This window comes from Danio aesculapii, chromosome 10, assembly GCF_903798145.1.
Source record: "Danio aesculapii chromosome 10, fDanAes4.1, whole genome shotgun sequence".
Classification (NCBI taxonomy): Eukaryota; Metazoa; Chordata; class Actinopteri; order Cypriniformes; family Danionidae; genus Danio; species Danio aesculapii.
This window is the reverse complement of record NC_079444.1, coordinates 37,122,272-37,146,047: the sequence shown is the minus strand read 5'-3', so window position 1 is coordinate 37,146,047 and position 23,776 is coordinate 37,122,272. Positions and strand designations below refer to the sequence as shown.

The 23,776-nt window shown below is 33.3% G+C and overlaps 1 protein-coding gene across 1 annotated transcript in view; it reads right to left on the bottom strand.

Moving 5' to 3' along the window:
- The window catches only part of nf1b (neurofibromin 1b), a 129,921-nt gene that overhangs the window by 32,857 nt on the left and 73,288 nt on the right, over positions 1–23,776 (bottom strand). Inside the window, 1 exon segment of the mRNA XM_056467217.1 lies at positions 1,779–2,211. Within this exon segment, the coding sequence (XP_056323192.1) occupies positions 1,779–2,211 (433 nt within the window).

Sequence of the window (23,776 nt, the reverse complement as noted above, 5' to 3'; positions counted from 1 at the left end):
TATATTTTCCTATTTAAAGCTTTATACTTTCTAAACTAAACTCATTTCAGTGCAATAATTAAAGGGCAAATGAAGCACTCAGTCAACTTTACATTATTTTGTAAATTGTTTTCCACTTTAATGGAAATATATAACAAACTCGATTAATGTAACTATTTAGCAGAAAACTTCATGTTTTACTATAGCTTTTAGACCTAGGGCGCCACCATCTTGAAGTATCGCTGTGTCTGACCTCACAGGGTTGGTTTCGTTCCCTCAGCTGAACAGATACAGCGGAAGTAATAGACTGAACATAGAGACTGCAAAGCCTAATTTAACCCAATGCGTGAAGTTGTGAACGTGGAGCTGCTGCAAATACAAGCATCAGATGTGTGTCTAATATATATTTATTCTATTTTTCTTTTTTCCCATTTAATTACTGATTATTTGATGCGCTTTGGTCCACTCTCTGTATTACACTGCCTGACTGGGTTTCAACTGGAACTGCCGTTAATGGGTGCGGGTACTTTCACTTTTCACTAATACAGCCTTCACCTCTTTTCGATTTCAAACTAAACATTTTTTACACAGCAGGTTTTTACATCTTTTATACATGTTGAGAGATCGAATTGATCAACTTGAAGAGGGATATGTCTTGACATCATTCAAAAAGAATTTTTTTCAAAAAGAAAGCCTGAAGTCATGTACGATTTTAATTGTTGCATTAGTCTGAATGTAAATCCCCTTGTCAAGCAGCGTTGGAGCAGCGTGAGAGAGTGGACTAAAGCGCATAAAACCAGAGGTATTAACAAAAGAAAAATACACAACTTAAGACACCTAAATGCTTGTATTTGTTGTATTTGCACCAGCTCTGTGACGCACTTCCACCACTTCATGCATTGGGTTAAATTAGGCTGTCCAGTCTCCCTGTGTTCAGTCCGTTACTACAATGGTTGAAACCCAGACAGGCAGTCAGGCAGCGTAATACAGAGAGTGGACCAAAGCACATCAAATGATCGGTAATTAAATGGTGAAAAAAGAAAAATATAATAAATACAAATTTTATATATTAGACACACATCTGATGCTTGTATTTGCAGCAGCTCCACGTTCACAACTTCACGCATTGGGTTAAATTAGGCTTTGTAGTCTTCGTGTTCAGTCCATTACTTCCACTGTATCTGTTCAGCTGAGGGAACGGAACCAACCCCGTGACGTCAGACACAGTGATACTTCAAAAAGGCGGCGCCCTAGGTCTAAAAGCTATAGTAAAACATGCAGTTTCCTGGTAAATGGTTACAATAATCAAGTGTGTTTAATATATTTCTATTAAAGTGAAATCCGATGTACAAAATAATGTAAACTTGACGGAGGGCTTCATTTCCCCTTTAAAGATCTTTGATGCTGTACCATGGCTGCAGCCTGCACGATGATATTACGCAGCACCTGAAAATCTCTAACAATGTAGCTTTCAACATGACCAACTGTTTGCGTAGGGAGCATGTGCCGGTCACGGTACAGCAGCAAAGTTCCTTGATTATTACGCCAGATTGAGTGTACACAATGAAATAACAAAACAGCTTTAAATAGATAAATTATAAAAACTCCTTGGTTATATTTCAGTGCGATGCTAATGCTCTAATCCCACTGAATGATCTATGCTAAGCTAAGCTAAAAATGTTCCAGACCCAGATATCAGCTGAATGGATTCAAAATGGAGCTTAAGGAAGTGTTCCTTTAAGATATTGAAAACATAAAAAGTGAAACTAAGCTATTAGTAGTATTGTTTCTCCACACACCTTAATAGATACTTTGGTGTCTTTGTGGGCCAGTTTTAGCGCATTGTGAAAGACTTTCAGGTCTTCTTCCAGTGCAAGTGTAGCTGCCGGAAGCTTCTGTTGCTCTGGTTCCACATGTTCAGCCAACCTTGCAGGCGAATCAATGAACAGTAACTTCTTACTGCCTTTGAGTCCCGTCAAGAGTCTCTCATGATATTTGGTGTATTCCCGGACCCAGGTGTTACAGTTATAGATGTAAATGGCAGCAACATTTTCATATGCAAATCCCGGAAAGACGACAAACCACTTAGAGAGGAAGTCGGTCTTGAAGCGGTTGCTGGGACCAGCATGAGTTAAATCCACCACTAGCTCATAGGGTTTGGCATAGTATGGTTTGAGGGTGAGAAGTACATGGTATATAAGCAAGTCCCCATTTATCTGGCCTGTCTTGAACCTGTGAGGGAGAGAAACACAGACAGTGTTAAAGGTCCTGCGAAATTAAAATAAAATAATTTAGGTGTCAGTTTCAGTCTGTTAGTTAAGGATATATATAAGCTAGTGTGCTCCAAAACTGTGAAAAAATTTGTATTTACAAAATATAAACCTGAACTAAAAATATAAAGCTTGTAGTTTGTCATTTCCGCCTAAATTGATCAACAATATCTTTCAAATCACCCCATACTTCAGGTTCTCCTCAAATCTTGACCAATCAAATTCTCTTTAGTATCATGCCCCGCCCCCTTAAAGATCCTTCTCATTTGCTTTTCATTTGATGCGCTTGAACTCAACCACTCACTGGCAGAGCTGTGATAAAAACAAAACGCTATTGGCCATTTTTAAAAGGGGAGGAGCTACACTATGTGCCACCCACTCTTCGGGTTTCAGTTGAGATTACGTCAAACTGTCGCTGTGTCTCATTTCAGAGGCTGCATCCTTTGAAGTGCACTGCATCATGGCGGTGCGACAAAGGCGGTCTTATTTTTAAAAATTCAAAGGCTCCTTCAATTGCAGTCCTTCGTTTCCTATGTAACGAGACGGAACCACATTTGCAGAATAAACTTTGATGGAACGAACATTACACCCCCGTGACTAATCAGCTGTCTTTATAGTGGTTCCCTTATTTACTGTTAGTTACTAGGTTACCAATACTACAGTTAACTGCTCTAACAACTTGATGGAAACACATTTGAGATTAACACTCTTTGGCCACTTTGTTAGGTACACCTGTCCAACTGCTCGTTAACGCAAATTTCTAATCAGCCAATCACACAGCAGCAACTCAATACATTTAGGCATGTAGAAATGGTCAAGACGATCTACTGCAGTTTAAACTGAGCATCAGAACGGGGAAGAAATGGGATTTAAGTGACTTTGAACGTGGCATGGTTATTGGTGCCAGATGAGCTGGTCTGAGTATTTCAGAAACTGCTGATCTACTGGGAGTTTCACGCACAACCATCTCTCGGGTTTAATGAGAATAGTCTGAAAAAGTGAAAATATCCAGTGAGCGGCAGTTCTGTGGGCGCAACGCCTTGTTGATGCCAGAGGTCAGAGGAGAACGGCCAGAATGGTTCTGGCTGATAGAAAGGCAACAGTAACTCAAATAACCACTCGTTACAACTAAGGTGTGCAGAAGAGCATCTTTGAACACACAACACATCCAACCTTGGGGCAGATGGGCTACAGTAGCAGACAACCACACCGTGTGCCACTCCTATCGGCTAAGAACAGGTAACTGAGGCTACAATTCACACAGGCTCACCAAAATTGTACAATAGAAAGGTGGAAAAACGTTGCCTGGTCTGATGAGTCTCGATTTCTGCTGCAACATTCGGATGGTAGGGTGAAAATTTGCCGTCAACAACACGAAACCATAGATTCATCCTGCCTTGTATCAACGGTTCAGGCTGATGGTGGTGGTGTAATGGTGTGGGGGATATTTTCTTGGCACACTTTGGGTCAACGCCACAGCCTACCTGAGTATGGTTGCTGACCATGTCCATCCCTTGATGAATGAATGTCTATGTCTATCCATGTTTTGAAAAGATTCACTTCACATTAAGATAGTAAACCTGACTAGTAAAACTAAAATAATGTCCTACAATGAAAGCAGCTTTTATTAGATTAAACTTGAAAAAGGAAGTCTCCCAACACAAACTCTAATGTTGGCTTGACAAAGCCATCATTGCGTGCAAGCCCTAGAGGTTGATTCGTGTGCAATCAGACCACGGCTCACTGTGTCACGCAAATGAACTGCTCATTTTTTCAACTTGTGAATTAGGAATCTGAAAGACTTTTCCTTTTAAAGTAGGCTGGTGATTTGTATTAAATAAAGTTGCAGTGAAACTACACAGACAAGGCAGTAATCTGATGACAGGAACAGCACGTGTTATTCAGTCAACAATAGATAGCTGTTTTTAGCATTTTGGCTTCACTGTAAAGAGTGACGAACAAACCATTTTGCATATGTTGAGAAAGTGGTTTCATCTGATGTTTCGGTATAGATTTTCATGTTTTTGTTTTGAGTATAACATCAAAAGGGAACAACAAGGGTGGAACAAAGTGTGTAAAGTATGTCCCTTTTTCTGAAATGAAAAACGATCTGATGCTTCGCTTCTAATCAAAGACATAAACCCTGTTTGTGATCCATTAAACCACTCGATTTAAAAGCCAATAAAACCATTAAATGAACTGACTAAATTGCAAAACATGTTAAAATCGCCCACAACGTGCACTGGATCACGATTACCAAAAGAGAGAGATAATGCTGTTAAACGGTATTTTCGCATTTGACTTGCTCCTAAATAGATGCGACAAAAGCCACATGATGACTCTAGCCATGCAGCGGTTAATGTGCATGTCTAATATAAGAGTCCAAGCAGAAGTGAAAGAGCAGGCAGGAAACTCATCGCTGGTTAATGAGTGTGCGCACACCTGCAGCTTTAAAATTACCATGTCTCGAAAAGGCTCACATTAATAGTGTGCTCTCTCCCTCACACACACACACACACTGACTCGTGCACAGATTATTCAAGTCTCTTCAGATAAGACAACTTCCAACCGATCAAAAGGGTAAGAAACCATTAGCTTTATATTTTATTTATAAGCATTTTAACAGTTCAGTCACTTTAATAAAGTCTTACAAAAGTCAAATTAAAAAGTGATAAAGTTATAAATGTATTATAAATGAAACAAGTGTATGCAATTATATGTAATACTTTATCAAACTGTATGGATTAGATACTGAATACTTGTATTTTAATAAAGGTTAAGGTTAGATCAAGTGTTTATATATATATAAATATATATATATATATAAATATATATATATATATATATATATAAATATATATATATATATATATATATATATATATATAATATATATATATATATATATATATATATATATATATATATATATATATATATATATAAATATATATATATATATATATATATATAAATATATATATATATATATATATATATATATATATATATATATATATATATATTTTTTTTTTTTTTATTTTTTTTTTTATTATTATTATTTCCCAAATTATGTTTAACAAATTCAGGAATTTTTCACAGTATTTCCTATTATATTTTTTCTTCAGGAGAAAGTCTTATTTGGCTTATTTCGGCTAGAATAAAAGCAGTTTTTAATTTTTTTAAAAGCCATTTTAAGGTCAATATTATTAGCCTCCGTTAACAGTTTTGTTTTCGAGTCTACAGAACAAACCCTCATTACACAATGATTTGCCTAATTACCATAACTTGCCTAATTAACCTAGTTAAGCCTTTAAATTTCACTTTAAGCTTAATAGTAGTGTATAGAAATATATTTCGTAATATTTTAAATAGTTACCAATAGCGAAGGCCTTGATGTGTAGAAAAAGCTGATTAAAATGTAGTAATTGAATTTGAATATGAGATTTCTAGAATTGATTTTGCCATAAATAATTCAAGTTTATGGGTCAATGGAAATTAAGTGCATTAAATACAAATAAAATGTTTAAATCAATTTTGTAAAAATAGAATAAAAATAATCAGATTATAAATGTAGTTACCATTAAGTACATCAAACAACAAACTTATTCTGGCTTGTATAAATAAAAATATTATGTACTTTTTAATGTACTATATATACAGTTGAAGTCGGAATTATTTCAAAACATTTCTAAACATAATTGTTTTAATAACTAATTCTAATAATAATAATAATAATAATAATAATAATAATAATAATAATAATAATTCCTTAAATTTATATAGCGCTTTTCTGGACACTCAAAGCACTTTTTGGGGGAATCTCCTCATTCTCCACCAGAAATAACTGATTTCTTTTATCTTTGCCATGATGACAGTACAATATTTGACTAAATATTTTTTAAAGATTTTTTAAGTGACATTTTTAAGATATATATTTTTAAGAAATGACATTTAAAGGCTTAACTAGGTATATTAGGTTATTTAGGCAAGTTAGGGTAATTAGGCAAGTCACTGTATAATGATGGTTTGTTCTGTAGACAACCAAAAAAATAGCTTAAGAAGGTAATAATATTAACCTTAAAAATTGAAAACGGTTATTCTAAACTTTCTCCAGAAGAATAAATATTATAGGAAATACTGTGAAAAAATCCTTGCTCTGTTAAACATCATTTAATAAATATTTGGGGGAAAAAAATTTCACAGAAGCGCGAATAATTTTGACTTTAACTGTATATAAATTAGATGTGTAACGGATCACAACCCACTTATCAGAACACACAAGTGACCCGAGGATTAATAACTTTTTTTTCTTGTAGATTATTCCTAAAATTGTTAAGATCACAGAGAGAGAGAGAGAGAGAGAGAGAGAGAGAGAGAGAGAGAGAGAGAGAGAGAGAGAGAGAGAGAGAGAGAGAGAGAGAGAGAGAGAGAGAGAGAGAGAGAGAGAGAGAATAGAGAGAGAGAGAGAGAGATCGCCTCCTGGGTATTAAAACATTTTGGCTTTCCTGTTAATTATAATGATGAAGGAAGAAGTTGTGGTGCCGCCTAAAGGTTTTAGGTTATTAAAGGTGTTTTCTGTTACTACTTGTTTAGTCTGCATTATTGCATTCAGTACAAGCTGCACAATTAATCATTAGAAGATTGTGATATGATTTGAATGTGTATTAATCATTTGATGTGCTGCATTTAAATCTGCATTTAATCAAGAGAGATTCAGTTTTTACACTTTTCAGTTAGTTACATACAATCAAATAACACAGAAATACTGGGATAACAGTTTACAGTTCAGAATTTAAACACTGATGTTTCTGGTAAAGATTAAAAGCTGCATTTAATGCATGTTGGAGCCATTTATGGGTTGCAATTTTCTTTCACGCTACTAGAGGCTGTAAATGGTATTTATGCTCTCCTCACGTTGAGCTGAGGTGTAGAAGAAGGTCAAACAAACTTTTTGACCGTCATGGCTGTGAGAACGGGTTTATATTTGTTTTGATGTTTACTTTTTTTAGTTTTGACAAAATGGACAATAAATAGATTGGAATATCCAACTTTATTTGCAAAGGTATGGACATTTCACTTTATTATTAACCCGTTCAAGCAACAAACGCGTCAGAACCAACAACCAACATATATGCATCTACAATGCAACTTGACGTTGTGGAATGTTCTAGCACTTACATTATTTAACCAATAGGTGGCGACCATCAAAAAGATTCTTCAAAAATTCTTTATAATTCTTCAAAAATTATCCATCTAGTAATAACATGAAGTTTTATGAGAGAATTACTAAATAGTTAATTGAAAATATGAGTTAAAATAAATATGTGTTGTACAAGATTATAATGTTAGATTTATACATTTAGCGTTATCAGCAACAGTAGCAAATATCATTTTTTTACAGGACTGAATATTTTACTTTTCTTATTGAGTTCGGTTAGTTCTTGATTTTTATTTTTATTAAAATTACAGGTTCTCAGTTCTGTTTGTTAAAACCAAAAGTTTCCTGCAGTACTATTTCTGTAATAAATGGAAAGCAAATAACATGTAATCTCCCTTTTTTTGCTGATCTGAAATTTGGTCCGATCCGTGACTCAAAAACCATAGTGTGATCTGAACTATAAAATTTGTGATCTGTTACACCACTAATATTCATAAAGAACAGGTCAGAAAAAGCATGTTGCTTGTTTTTATTCTGTGCTTAATGGTGATTACTAATCCAAAACCATAACAGATTCAGGAATTTTTCACAGTATTTCCTATAATATTTTTTCTTCTGGAGAAAGAAAAAGTCTTATTTGTTTTATTTCGGCTAGATTTTTTTTTACCATATTAAGGTCAATATATTGGACCCTTTAAGCTATTTTTTTCTGATAGTATACAGAATAAACCATCATTATACAATGATTTGCCTAACTACCATAACTTGCCTAGTTAACCTAATTAATCTAGTTAAGACTTTAAATGTCACTTTAAGCTGTATAGAAGTGTCTTGAAAAATATGTAGTAAATTATTATTTACTGTCATCATGGCAAAGATAAAAGAAATCAGTTATTAGAAATGAGTTATTAAAACTATTATGTTTAGAAAATTCTTTCCGTTTATCAAAAATTAGAGAAAAAGATGTACGGTGGGTGGGGGTGGGTAATAACTCTGACTTCAACTGTATATTCTGCTATATACTATTACACTGAATGACATTTTAGTGAGAGCCTTTGACCCATATATGGCCAATAAGCTTCAACTAATAAAAAAAACATAACAAAACCTCTTTTTTTATATTGCAGAACCATGATAAGTCTGAAAACTGTTTGTCTTGTGTACTTTGCATTGCTCTTCGGATTGACACATGCTGAGGAAACAGAAAAAAAACTTCACAACAACCAAACTTCACAACAACTCATTATTGACAACACAACATCATTAACATCACCATCATCATCATCAGCAGCAGCAGTATCATTAGCATCCTCACCAGCATCAGAATCATCCTCTCCAAAAGCTAAAAGTCAACCTCCAGTCTGCCCAGCAGCCACTACTAAACCCCCAGAATATCAATGTATTTTCTCTCTACCATCTGGAGATAAACTGCACCTGATTGTGGCTGTTCTCATAGTGGGCTGTTTGGTGTTGCTGATGACCACACTTATGTGTGCCTGCCAGGTTTGTCACCTGAAGGGACTCATCTCTGGTCTCCACTCCCGACATGACAACATTGACCTTCGTGGTATAAGAGAGAAGACCGAAACCCCACAGAAGAACAAACAACAAGTGAAAGGGCAACCAACCGAGACCTGTCTCCTGCTTTCGGAGGTCACCACGGGACAAGAGGAGAGTAAAGAGCTTGAGGTGAAGATCGAGGAGGTTAAGGTTGAGGAGATGCAGCAGATTGGCACTGAGATGCCTGTAATAGACCCGAATGGAGACCTCATTCAGGAGAATAGTATAGTGCCGGAGGAATACCAACCCGAAAGCTCTGACAAGCCAGAGGTGTAAAAAGGTCATCATTTAGTCAACTTCATGTCGTTCCAGAACCGTAAGATTCTCGTTCTTCTTTACGACTTCAATATTAAATCTGAGAGTTGTCAGTGTTTCTATTGAAAGACTATCTACCCAAAACTGATGTCTCAAAATGTCTGTTTCATTATTTATTCGTTTATGGGATTTCCCATTAGCTACCACCAAGATGGCTTTTCTTCCTGCAGAGCAAATTAATTTTTTTGTACAAAATTACATTCAATTGTAATATTTAAACATTTATAAATAAATTAAACATATATAAATAAATCAGCTAGTTAAATAAATTAATTAAATAAATAAATCAAAATAAAGTAAAATTAAATAAAATTACATTAAAATAAAAAATATATATTAAATAAAAAAAACTTAATTTAATTAAATTACATAAAAAATAGCAAATAAACCCCCAAATTCTTTGATTAAAAACATCAAAATGAAGTTTAAGGTTTATGTTAACAGTAGTAATAAAAAAATTAAATTAAAAAAAAAAAACAAATCTGTATGAATCAAGCAGTCTTCTAAAGAAAACCCAGTCACTCCATATCATGAACAGATTTTTATTAAATGACATTAAATTAAAAAAATTGTGTAAATAAATTTGTCCACTGAATAAATAAATAAATAAATAAATAAATAAATAAATAAATACAAGATTCTTTCAAAAGATCAAAAGTCTATAGTTTACCATCACAAAAGTGATCAAAAAAATTAATTTGTATGAAATTACATAAAATTTCAATAATTAAAATTTAATAAATAAACTTAATTGATTACATAAATAAATATAAGATTCTTTCAAAACATCAAAATTACAGTTTACCGTCACATAAGTGATCAAAAAATAAGTATGAAATTAAATTTCAATAATTAATAATGGAATTTTAAAAATTGTTAATTGAATAAATAATTTGTATCATGATGGCGTAGTGGGTAGCACGATCGCTTCACAGCAAGAAGGTCACTGGTTCGAGTCCTGGCTAGGTCAGTTGGCATTTCTGTTTTTAGTTTGCATGTTCCCCCCGGTTTCCCCTACAGTCCAATGACATGCGCTATAGCTGAATTGAATAAACTAAATTGATCGCAGTGCATGTGTGTAAATGTGTGTGTATGGATGTTTCCCAGTACCGATTTGCAGCTGGATAGGCATTCGCTGTGTAAAACATATTCTGGATAAGTTGGCGACCCCTGATAAATAAAGGGAATAAACCGAAGGAAAATGAATGAATGAATAAAATAAAATTAAATTCATTCAAAACATCAAAATCCAGTTCATGGTTTACCCTCACAAAAGTGATCAAAAAAATAAACCTGTATGAATCAAGCAGTCTGCTGAAAAAACCCAAGCACTCCATATCATCAACAGATTTTTGAGCAATCTTTCATGGTCATCCATTTATTGGTGCAGGAATGCAAACATATCACCATTTGTTTTATATGAAAATTGGTCTTCGTTGAAAATCAAACATTTGCTAAAACAGCCAATCAGAGGTTACTATAGGTCAGCATACACTCATTTTCCCCTTAAAACACAGAAATCTTTAAAAAATGATTAATAAATGTTATGTAATTGAATAAAAATGGCTGAATTTGGTTCGCTGAAGCATGCATACAGTTTTACACAAACTAAACATTACCAAAAACAATATCTGACACCCCTAACAGTCAATGAATAATTTGCGCACTGACATTACCCATGGTTCCCTTTACCATTCCATACCATTTTTATGCACATTTATGTATTTTGACCAAAGGAACATTGCACTGAAAATACGCATTTTATCAGTTCCGGCTTTTCCAACCCACAGCATTGGCATATCCAGCCCCTTTCTGTAACATTTTAAGCTACTTTTATTAACATATACTGATCAGCGTACAAAAAGAGGAGCTTAAGCAAACTTGCTTGATGCATGAGAATAAATCCCACTGGTTCATGCGTAATGTGACACACAAGAATCTCATTGGTACTCCTACGTCTAAAAGTATTAGATCTATGTGAAAAATATTTTTTGACTCAAATGTGTTTATCTTTTCATAACATATATTGATATTTTGAGGTGCCATAGTTTTGGGAGATTTTTTTCTTTTACTGAAACATCTCTATTTATGTGACATGAAGGTGCGTAAATGATGACCGAATTGTACAGTAATTGCAAAAGCCAAACTACTGTCAAACAACTCCCCCTGGTGGTCTTTAAAGCCTTCACATGCTAAGCTTTGACTGTTTTCTTCTGCATAAGACTTAATCCACATGGTTAAAACAAAATGACAAAATAAGACTAAATAAGCAAATAGTCCAGCAAATAAGCATGTCACTGTTGTCATAGCATAAGTTTTCTTAATTTTAGGCAATAACATGTTTCTACAGCCAAATGTGTGCATTTTTGTTGTCTGTATTTTAAATAATAACTATATTCATGTTTTGGTTACACTGCAAATATGTTTTTTCTTTAATTTGTCTATGCATCCTTAAGATATAGAAACAAAATATGTAATATTAGTTTATTGATAAACTGATCTATTTGGGTTTATTTTTAAAACATATTTAAAAACTAAAATAAACGTGTATATACAGCATTTGTTCATGTTTGTTAAAAAATCAATTCATCCAATATTGTTTCTCAAGTAAACTTATTTTGAGCATGTTAATATGTACTTAGACAAAAAAAATCTATTGTGTGTCATTGTGTTTTTAAAGAAATAAAACCTTTTTTATCTATTTCAATTATAGTATCTCATCTGAATCTGTAAAAATTGAAAAACTGTAAACATTTTTCTGTAAAATGAAGACAAATTGAATCCATACTGCAGCTTGGTTCAGCAGAATCACACCACCGTGAGAACACATCATTTCACAGTCCCTCACACCCAATATTTCTGCTATTCATACACACACTTAAGGCATGATCATGTGATCTAGTGCAGTATATTTTCAGCCTTTATAAATAGAAATGCAGAGAAACATAAAGGACAGCTGATGAATGGATGGCCTCATCTGACTTTAGGATTTTGACCTTTGCGATGGTTAACAGTGGACCAACTCTACAATGGTAAGATAATTTTTTTCAGAGAAAATAAGCTATAATGTAATTAGGATAAAAAAAAAATGTGTTTAAAAAAGCACTGAAATCAATAACAGTAGTATTTTAGTAGTATTATATGTATATGTATATATAAACATGTAAAATAACATACTAAATATTTTATTTAATATTTAGTACACTCTAATTCTGAACAAAACCCATTTCTTGATGTAATAGGGACTAACCCAACTCTAATTTTTTCAATTAAATTGATAAAACCAAATTTAACCCAATGTTTGGGTTAGTCCATATTTTACCCAATTTGGTTTAAAATGTCTTCAAGAAACGACTAAAAACTCAACTCAACTATTTAAAAATTTAACTATTTAGTCTCCACTTTCCTTCCTAATCTGCAACTGCCTCTCTGGATATACCACTAACTGTACTCTCTCTCTCTCTCTCTCAAAAAAAAAAAATAATAATAATAATAACAACATTACTAACGCTTTGCTTCTTAGACTTTACACACCTGAAACTTGCCTATAGCACTTATTCACTGTTGCTCTTATAGTTGTGTAAATTGCTTCCTTGTCCTCATTTGTAAGTCGCTTTGGATAAAAGCGTCTGCTAAATGACTAAATGTAAATGTAAAATAACCTGGCATTTTTTAGAGTGCATAATAACAGTATAGAGTGGTAATTAAAAAACAAAGTGGTAATAAATGAACAAAGATAACTCAATGACAATATTATGGAGAAACAATAGTTTATATGAAATGTAAACACTTTAGAAGGTCAATTATTAAAGTAATAAATATAAAAGTTTAATATAATATTTAATAATAAATATTTAAATTATACATTAGTATTTAAAAACAAAGTGGTATCAAATGAACAAAGATAATTCAATGACAATATTATGGAGAAACAATAGTTTATATGAAATGTATATGCTTCAGAAGATCAAATATTAAAGTAAAAATATTAATATTTAATATATTTTTTTAAATGATACATTAGTAATTAAAAACAAAGTGGTATCAAATGAATAAAGATAATTCAACGACAATATTATGGAGAAACAATAGTTTATATGAAATGTAAACACTTTAGAAGATCAAATATTAGAGTAATAAATATAAAAGCTTAATATAATATTTAATAATAAATATTTAAATGATATATTAGTAATTAAAAACAAAGTGGTATCAAATGAACAAAGAAAACTCAATGACAATATTATGGAGAAACAATAGTTGAATATATGAAATGTAAACAATATATGAAATGTAAACACTTTAGAAGATCAAATATTAAAATAATAAATATAAAAGCTTAATATAATATTTAATAATAAATATTTAAATTATACACTAGTAATTAAAAACAAAGTGGTATCAAATGAACAAAGATAAGTCAATGGCAATATTTAGCAGAAAACAATAGTTTATATGAAATGTTAACACTTCAGAAGATCAAATATTAAAGTAAAAATATTAAGATTTAATATTTTTATTTAAATGATACATTAGTAATTAAAAACAAAGTCATATCAAATGAACAAAGATAACTCAATGACAATATTATAGAGAAGCAATATTTTATATAAAATGTAAACACTTTAGAAGATCAAATATTAAAGTAATAAATATAAAAGTTTAATATAATATTTAATAATAAATATTTAAATTATCCATTAGTAATTAAAAACAAAATGGGGGACATGAATGTACAAACATAACTCAATGACAACATTTTGGAGAAACAATATTTTATATGAACTGTAAACACTTTTAAGATCAAACATTAAAGAAAGTCCGCATTTGGCCCAAAACAGTAGTTTAGCAAACAAAACAAAAAACAAAAAAGACAAGAATGGATACTGTTTTTTTGTTTTTGTTTTTTTAGGACAAAGTTTTTGATCCAGTTCAAATGTTGTATTCTGCATAATTCTCCATAATAATATATTGTTGATTCATAAACTGTATAATATTAGTATAAAGAGCCATTTGAATAAACCAAGTTATAGTATTTCAACTGTATTTATTTAGGGACGATATAATACTGTTTAATACATAGGTCTCAAACTCAATTCCTGGAGGGCTGCAGCTCTGCACAGTTTTGCTCCAACCCTAATCGAACACAGCTGATCCAACTAATCAAGGTGTTCAAGACTACTAGAGACTATTAAGCAGGTGTGAGTTGGAGGTGGTTGGAGCTAAACTATGCAGAGCTGCAGCCCTCCAGAAATTGAGATTGAGACCATTGGATAATAGAACACTGTATAATTCTCCATATTAATATATTGTCAATTTATTAACTGTATAATATTAGTATAAATGGCCATTTGAATGAACAAGGTTAAAGTATTTATATTTAAGTTAAAGTATACTGTATTTATTCAGAGACAATATAATACTGTAGAATACTGCATAATAGAATACTGTATAATTCTCCATAATATATTGTTGATTTATGGACTGTAATATTAGTATAAATGGCCATATAAATGAACAAAGTTGTAGTATTTTACCTGTATTTATTCAGGGACAAAATAATACTGTATAACAGAACACTATAAATCTCCATAATAATATGTTGTTGATTTAATAAACTGTATTATAGTAGCATAAATAACCATTTAAATGAAAAAAAAAGTTATAATATTTCAACTGTATGCATTTAAAAACACTTCTGAATACTAAAAGTATACTTTAAGCTTGTCTTCTCTCTCTGCAGTGATAAAAACATCAAAAACTAAAGCATGGAGCTTCTCAGACCTCGTTTTTGCATTTCACTCTTAGCCATATTGCTGTCATTGAGCATCTCTTCAACCACAAACTCCGACCCCACCAGCGCAGAAACACATGAGTGGAAGGGTGGAGAAGGTGTGAAAAGGTTAAGAGTGAGAAGGCAGAACTTTAACCTACCAGACACATTAGGTTTACCAGAAAAGACCTATGCTTTCTATTTTTTGTGGAGACTTCTAAGTGAAGCGTATGATGCTACAAACAGAACATCAGCAATGCCTGCTACGAATGAGACCACCGTTCTGAAAACTTTCCACACCACCCAATCACCACCAACCTCACCAAAAACTACTCAATCTGAAGAGTCACAACTAATCCAACAATCTGAGAACCAGACAATTCCAGAAACCAGACAAGTTACAGAGCAAAATGTAGTGGATTCCTCAGCATTTAAGATGAAATACCCAACTAAAACAGCAGAGGAACCTTTGACTAGTAATCAAGAACAAATCAACCATTTTGATGATACTGCTGATAGAAATGACACCAATACAGTCATGGGGTTTTTCACCACTATTTCATCTTCACCAGAATCGCAAAACATGACTGATTTAGGAGATAGTCGACTAGATGAACGACTAACAAACCCTAAATGGGACAAATATGAACCAGAAGGATCCCCTTCAACCACCTTTAATAAACAATTGGACTCTTCTGAGAATTTCAATGTTAAAAATGACTCTAGTACAGGTGTGGAGTTTTTCTCAGGTAATTCCTCGACACCAGACTCACAAAACTCAACTGGATTATGGAATACTCTACCAGCTGAAGGATCATGGATCCCTGAACAGAAAACTTCAAAACCCAGTCAAGATACAGAGCAATATATCACCCAAGTTACAATGGAGCATGTCCTTGATTCCATAACACCTGAAATGAAAAGTCCAACCAAAACAGCAGAGGAACCTTTAACTACTAATCATGAACAAATCAACCCTTTTGGTGATACTGCTGGTACAATTGACTCTAGTACAGCTGTTGAGTTTATATTCACTAATTCATCAACAGAATTGCAGAACATGACTGAATTAGGATATGCTCAACTAGATGAACAATCAATAAAACCTGAACGTGAAAAATATAAATCAGAAGAACCACCTTCAACAACCTTTCATGAACAATTGAACTCTTTTCATAATTTTACTGTTACAAATTACTCTGTAAATGTGAAGTTTTCCTTAGGTAATACCTCAACACCAGACTCACAAAACCCAACTGAATTAGGAGATACTTTACCAGATGAAGAATCAACCATATATGAACAGAAAACTCCAAAACCCAGTCATGAGCAATATATCCATCAAGATACAGAGAAATATATCCATCAAGATACAGAGCAAAATGTCATTAATTCCACAACATCTGAAATGAAAAGTCTAACCAAAACCACAGAGGAACCTTCGACTAATTATGAACAAATCAACCATTTTGATAATACTGCTGATACAAATGACTCTAGTACAGTCGTGGGGTTTTTCTCCACTATTTCATCATCACCAGAATTGCAGAACATGACTGAATTAGAAGATACTCAACTAGATGAACAATCAACAAACCCTGAATGTGAAACATATAAACCAGAAAAACCACCTTCAACCACTGTTAATAAACAAATGAACTCTTTTGATAAATTTACAGATACAAATGACTCTATAGGTGTGGAGTTTTTCTCATATAATTCCTCAACACCAGACACACAAAGCACCACAGAGTTATGGAATTCTCTACCAGCTGAAGAATCAACCATCCCTGAACAGAAAACTCCAGAACCTAGTCAAGTTACAGAGCAACATGTCCGTGATTTCACAATATCTGAAATGAAAAGTCCAACCAAAACCGCAGAGGAATCTTTAGCTACGAATCGTGAACAAATGAACCATTTTTATGATATTACAGCTTCAAATGACTCTAGTACAGCTGTTGAGTTTGTATTCACTAATTCATCAACACCAGAATCACAAAACAAGACTGATTTAGGAGTTATTCAACCAGATGTACAATCAACAAACCCTGAACGTGAAACATATGAACCAGAAGAACCACCTTCAACCACCGTTAATAAACAAATTGACTCTTTTGAGGATCTTACCGTTTCAAATGACTTTACAGGTGTGGAGTTTTTCTCAGGTTATTCATTAACACCAGACTCACAAAACACAACTGAATTAGGAGATTCTCTACCAGCTGAAGGAGCAACAATCCCTGAACAGAAAACTCCAAAACCCAGTCAAGTTACAGAGCAATATTTCCCTCAAGTTACAGAGCAACGTGATTCCTCAATATCTGAAATGAAAAGTCCAACCAAAAGCGCAGAGGAATCTTTAGCTACTAATCGTGAACAAATAAACCATTTTTATAATATTGCAGCTTCAAATGACTCTAGTACAGCTGTTGAGTTTTTATTCACTAATTCATCATCACCAGAATCACAAAACATGACTGGTTTAGGAGATACTCAACCAGATGAACAATCAATAAACCCCGAACGTGAAACATATGAACCACCTTCAACCACCGTAAATAAACAAATTGACTCTTTTGGGGATTATACTGTTTCAAATGACTCTACAGGTGTGGAGTTTTTCTCAGGTAATTCATCAACACCAGACTCACAAAACACAACTGAATTAGGAGATACTTCACCAGATGAAGAATCAACCATATATGAACAGAAAACTACAAAACCCAGTCAAGATACAGTGCAATATATCCCTCAAGATGCACAGCAATATATCCCTGAAGATACAGAGCCACATGTCCTCGATTTCACATCTGAAATAAAAAGTTCAACCAAAACAGTAGAGGAACCTTTAACTCCTAATCATGAACAAATCAATCATTTTGCTGATACAAATGACTCAGTCGTGGGGTTTTTCTCCACTATTTCATCAACGCTAGAATCACAGAACATGACTGAATTAGGAGATACTCAACTAGATGAACAATCAACAAACCCTGAACGTGAAAAATATGAACCAGAAGAACCACCTTCAACCACCTTTAATGAAAAAATTGACTCTTTTGATAATTTTACTAATACAAATCACTCTATAGGTGTGAAGTTTTTCTCAAATAAGTCCTCAACACCACAAAACACAACTGAATTAGGAAATACTTTACCAGCTGAAGAATCAACCATCTCTGGCCAGAAAACTCCAGAACCCAGTCAAGAAAAATATATCCCTCAAGTTACAGAGCGATATATCTTTGATTCCACAACATCTAAAATGAATAGTCCAATTAAAACAGCAAAGGAACCTTTAACTAATAATCAAGAGCAAATCAACCATTTGGATGATACTGCTGATACAAATGACACCAATACAGTTGTGGGTTTTTTCGCCACTATTTCATCATCACCAGAATTGCAAAACATGACTGCATTAGGAGATACTCAACAAGGTGAACAATCATCAAACCCTAAATGGGATAAATATGAACCAGTGGACACATTAACCCAACCTTCCTCCAAAGAAAATCTCACATCGACAATACCTCAGAATCCAAAATCTTCAAATAAACATATCAGTACATTAGTTTCACAGGAATCTTCCTCAACAAAAGCGCCACATTTAAACCCCCCTGAAACAGTACAGCTTCAAGCGGACTCAAATGAAAAGCCTACAGCAGATACAGCGGCAAAAGAAAGTTACACCAATAACAATCTAATGGACAAAAAGACACAAAGCACGACTAGCCGCACAACTCCTACATCTACAGCTAGACTAAAAACACAAACTCCTTCACGGATGTTTACATTTAAGTCAGCTGTTTCTGCAGATGACGACACGGATACAAGCAGAGGGTTTTTTGGATTGCTTTTCACTCTTGCAAGCCTCGTTTTGCTCATAACAGCACTCTTGATTCTTGTAGCATGGAGGAGATGGAAGGTCCGGCACTGGATGAACAACATGTGGGTGGCTGATCCCCTTTTCTTGGAGGGAACTTATCATTCTTTGTTGCAAACCAGCAATCCACAGACTGCAATAGAGATGAAGAGAGGGAAAAACCAAAAGAAAAGGCCGGAAAGTAGTGAAATAGTTCCTGAGAGCGTCGCCCTCCAGTCAGAACATGCAGATGAGGATTTTAGTGAACACCATGCAAGGCACTCTGTAATACGTGACAGCTTTTTTTTTACTAAACAAATTCTGAATTAACAAATTTGCCAGACTCCTCGGTGAGTCACAAACTTTGAGAAAACACCTGCAGATCTTAAGACATGCAAAACTTAACTTCACATGACTTGAATGAACAAATAAGATGTAATGTTACTTTATATAGAGATTGTGTGTTTGTAATGTAGTGCTTTAATTCAAGTGTTTTTAATAAAATTATATTTTTTGCCTCTGTTTATAGTAGTTACAACCTGATGTTTTGAAATATTAGTCTATGACTCACAATGGAAATTTTACCACATGTAAAACCATGATAGAACAAGTATGAGTAGTCCTATTTTGGTGTCTGCATCAAATTAAAATGTACAAAATGAATATTATGTAGATTGAAAGCATATTAAATGCAAGTGAAGTGTCTACTTTGTTTATAATAGCTTTTGTAATTCAAATAAAAATCTTAAAATGTATATATTATGAAGTGTAACATAATTATGTAAAAAATGAGTAAACCTTTTCTGAGCTTTTCTTATTACAACATATAACAGATTAAGTAATCATACTAAATATTATAATATTTTAAAGGATTAAAAACATTTTAGTGACAAATAGTTCATTCCTATTTGTTTGAAGCAGATGTTATGTTATTTTTGTATTATTTTGTGTGATTCTTAACCTTTTAAATACACTATGAAATGATTCTTCAATATAAACTCTTGCTACACTGAACGACAAATGTCGTGGGTGCCTTCTGTAAATCACTGTAATGTACAATATTAATTTTTGCTCAGAGAAGAACAGCGTTTCTGCAGGTTTCATCAAGTCAAAGACTTTTTAAGGCTCTTTTAAGACCATTATGAATGAGAATTTAGACGTATACAGTGCTAAAAACAATGAACCAATGGAATTGAAAATAAACACAGTTATTTCTTTACCACTTATATAAATGTGTCAAAACAAGAAAACTCAAGTTCTATACACCTTTTTTTGTCAACAATGTTTCTTTTTTATTTATTTATTTTAAATGACAAGTTTAACATTGTTAAGAGTATAATTATTATGATGAAAACTACATGAATAATCAAAAATATACATTTGTTTGCTTTTGGTCCAAATGAATTGAGTATAACTCCTCTTCAACCCAATGCGTTTCTGTTATAAAACTTTAAGTATCATGCCTATTTATAAATATCATGTTGACTCACACTTCTGTAAATAGTTTTTGTGTAAATGGAAGATTATGTAAAGGGATTTATTGCTGTTATTATCATGAGGAATTGTGTAATTGTTTTTAATTAAGAGAATTTGCTGTAAAATGTTGCTCTAACAAGGAGGCTAAAGACTATGGCCTCTAACATCTGTCGCTAGAGCATCTTTTGAGGTCAGAGGAGTGAGGTTTACCTGCATAGCACTTCGCTAGCTGGCCTCCGTTTCACGCACCCCCCAAACCTCACTCCTATCCTGGACGAGACCCCACATGTAACATCCAGTTCTACTGCACCCAACCTGGTCTGAGCTGAGATCGAACTGGCGATTCTTTGCATGATAGTCGGTTGCTCTAACAACGAGACTTAAGACCATGGCCTCTAGTGTCTGTCGCTAGAGAACCTTTTGAGGTCAGAGAAGGGAGGTTTACCTGCAAAGCACTTCGCTAGCTGGTGGAAGGTTACATATAAAAATTATTTAGATGGATTGTTGGAGATTGGATGGATTTTGGCCCGATAAGGTAACTTTACTGTTTAAGGTAACTGACCTGTTTAAAATGATTTAAGACCTACAACACAATATTTCTGTGTATTTAAGACTTTTTAAGATCTAAAATTTACATAAAAATCGTAAAAATACAAAGCAAATGAACACAAAAGAAACAACAGTAACACTTTATAATAACTACACACTATAATTTATTAAGCATTAGCATCTAGTAAATTTATTATCTCTTAACCATTAACTCTACATTAATAAACGTTAGTAAGCAGTTTATAACTGCAGCTACAAATGAAGTATTATTGACTTATAACCACATTTATAATGGGCTTAATAATTGTACTTTCGTACTTTGTAACTGGTTGATTTTTCATTACTAAATTAAGTATTGCATCATTTACAAACCATTTGTATTTAGGAGTAGTTGGAGGTTTTTAAGATCATTCAAAATGAGTTAGTAAATGATTAATAAAGGATTGAAATCAACGTTTATATATCTTATTATTTAGACATATACTAATAGTAAAGTTATGTATTAATAAATGCTTTATTAACTCAACTTTATGCAGTTTTGTGAGCTAATCTAAAGTGAGGACTATTTATGCTTTATAAATTCCTTATAAATGACAATTAAAGGCTTAGTATCAACTGAACAATAATCTTTGCAATCCTATCTTAAAAGTAAAATTTCTGTAAACCTTAAACATTGCTGAACAACAGGAGTGTCAAAATACGACATAAAATTGGATAAAACAACAACAATATAATCATTTAACAATATAATAAGATGCAATGTTTAAACTGTACAGTAATTTTATTTTAGATAAGGTTCCAAAGATTTATTTTTTACTTGATACGGTTTCATTTGTGCATCTTCAAATGAATAGAGATGAATGAAAGTTATTTATGTTCTTTTTTTAATGTTAAAATTTAACTGAGCCTTTAATTGTCATTTATGAAGGACTTATAAAGCATAAATAGTCCTCACTTTAGATTAAGTCACAAAACTGGATGAAGTTGAGTTAATAAAGCATTTATTAACATACAAATTAACTATTAACATATGCCTGAATAATAAGATATATAAATGTTCATTTGAATAGTTTATTAATCATTTACTAACTCAATCTTTAAGGGCCCATAGTTTACCTCTTTTTTATGATTTAATATTAATATTATGGTTCTTCTGAGTGTGCCAGTTTAGCTTCAGTTTAAAACACAATTCAGTTTTTTTATTATAATGTGTTAAAAAGTGCAGGCAGACTCAGAGAAGGAGAAGGAGTGAGAGGATCACCATTCAGTTGACATGTACGACTCGGACACAGACCAAGCAGAGAGTACAAAATCATTTGTGTCTTTGTACAGTTTTACAGCCAACTGTGTGCTAGTTTCAAGTGCCGAGCTTGTACACAGAAACTAATAACCACGCACACTGAATTAAATTTGACTGAGGCACCGGATGCGCCGCTCGAAGCCATGCCACGGCACACCAAACACTCTCTGTGGCGCGGCAGATACATGAAGTGTCCCGAATCGTCGTGCCACACATTTTTGAATTCTAAACATAGGTTTCTGCAGCGGTCCACGGCGCCCAGCCGTCGACTTGAGTATACCCTGATAGAAACCTATGTTTAGAATTCTAAAACGCATGCTAGTTAAGATCACAGGGAGCTTCTGGGACCGCAAGAAATGCAAACGACTGAAGTATAAGGTAGACTCAATGAGAAGTATACAGTACATGTTTGCAAACCTACCTAAAGATACAACCAATAATTCCGATTAGAGTGATAATGTGGAGAATATTAATCTTGTGTTGAGCCCAATGAGCCTTGCAACTAAAAACAGAGCTAGGGTGTTCCTTTAGTGATATTGCTTCAACTCACGCTGAAAATGGCGGACGTGAATCAACAAACTGAGGATATGATGATGCACCTGTCAATCAATATTGGTGGGCGGGAGACCGCACTCCTACGTAAAGTTGCGGTCGATTTGAAAACAGCTCCAATTGGTCCACCGTTTTATTTGTTGTTAAATAGAAAAAAAAAGCACTGGGTGTGCTTATATCACCCCAATATGACAGTCTATACACCATAGATGCACATATGTCTGTCCAAACAGCTTGAAAAGTAGATTTTTTACCATAGGTGCCCTTTAAAAAACAACCAACTATTCTTAAATAACTGGTTTGTAAATAATGCAATACATAGTTTAGGAATACAAAATGAATCATTAAAGTATGAAAATATGATTATTAAGCCCATTATACATGTGCTTATAAGTCAATAATACAGCATTTGTAGCTGCAGTTACAAACTGCTCACTAACGTTTATTAATGTAGAGTTAATGCTTAACAGATAATGAATTCACTATTTGCTAATGCTTAATAAATGACTCATAGTGTGTAGTTATTATAAAGTGTTACCGAAACGACTTCTATTGTTTTCATGCTTGAAAACATCTTTTCAACTTTGAACCTTTACCCATCATTTGTCAATGCCTATGTTTTCCTGGCTAACACAAAACAACACTGCTTGAGTATATCCGATGGCAGAGAATCAGACGAATGGAAAAAGGATTTGTGCTAGATGTGTGCGCCTGTGTGTGTTAGATGAACAGATCAATGAACTGAAAAAAGAAACTAGACAGCACATGTAAAATAAAAGCTGAGTAAAGATTAATTAAGCTAAACTGTCTGACCGCTGCATTCTTGATTTACACACACAGAAACCCAAATATACATCATACACTCACACACACACACAGAAAGAGCAGATCTCCATTAGTAGGCAGAGGATGTGGCATTACTGAGCAGCATTAGCAGCCTCTGAAAGAATGAAGCGATTGAGTGGAAAAAAGG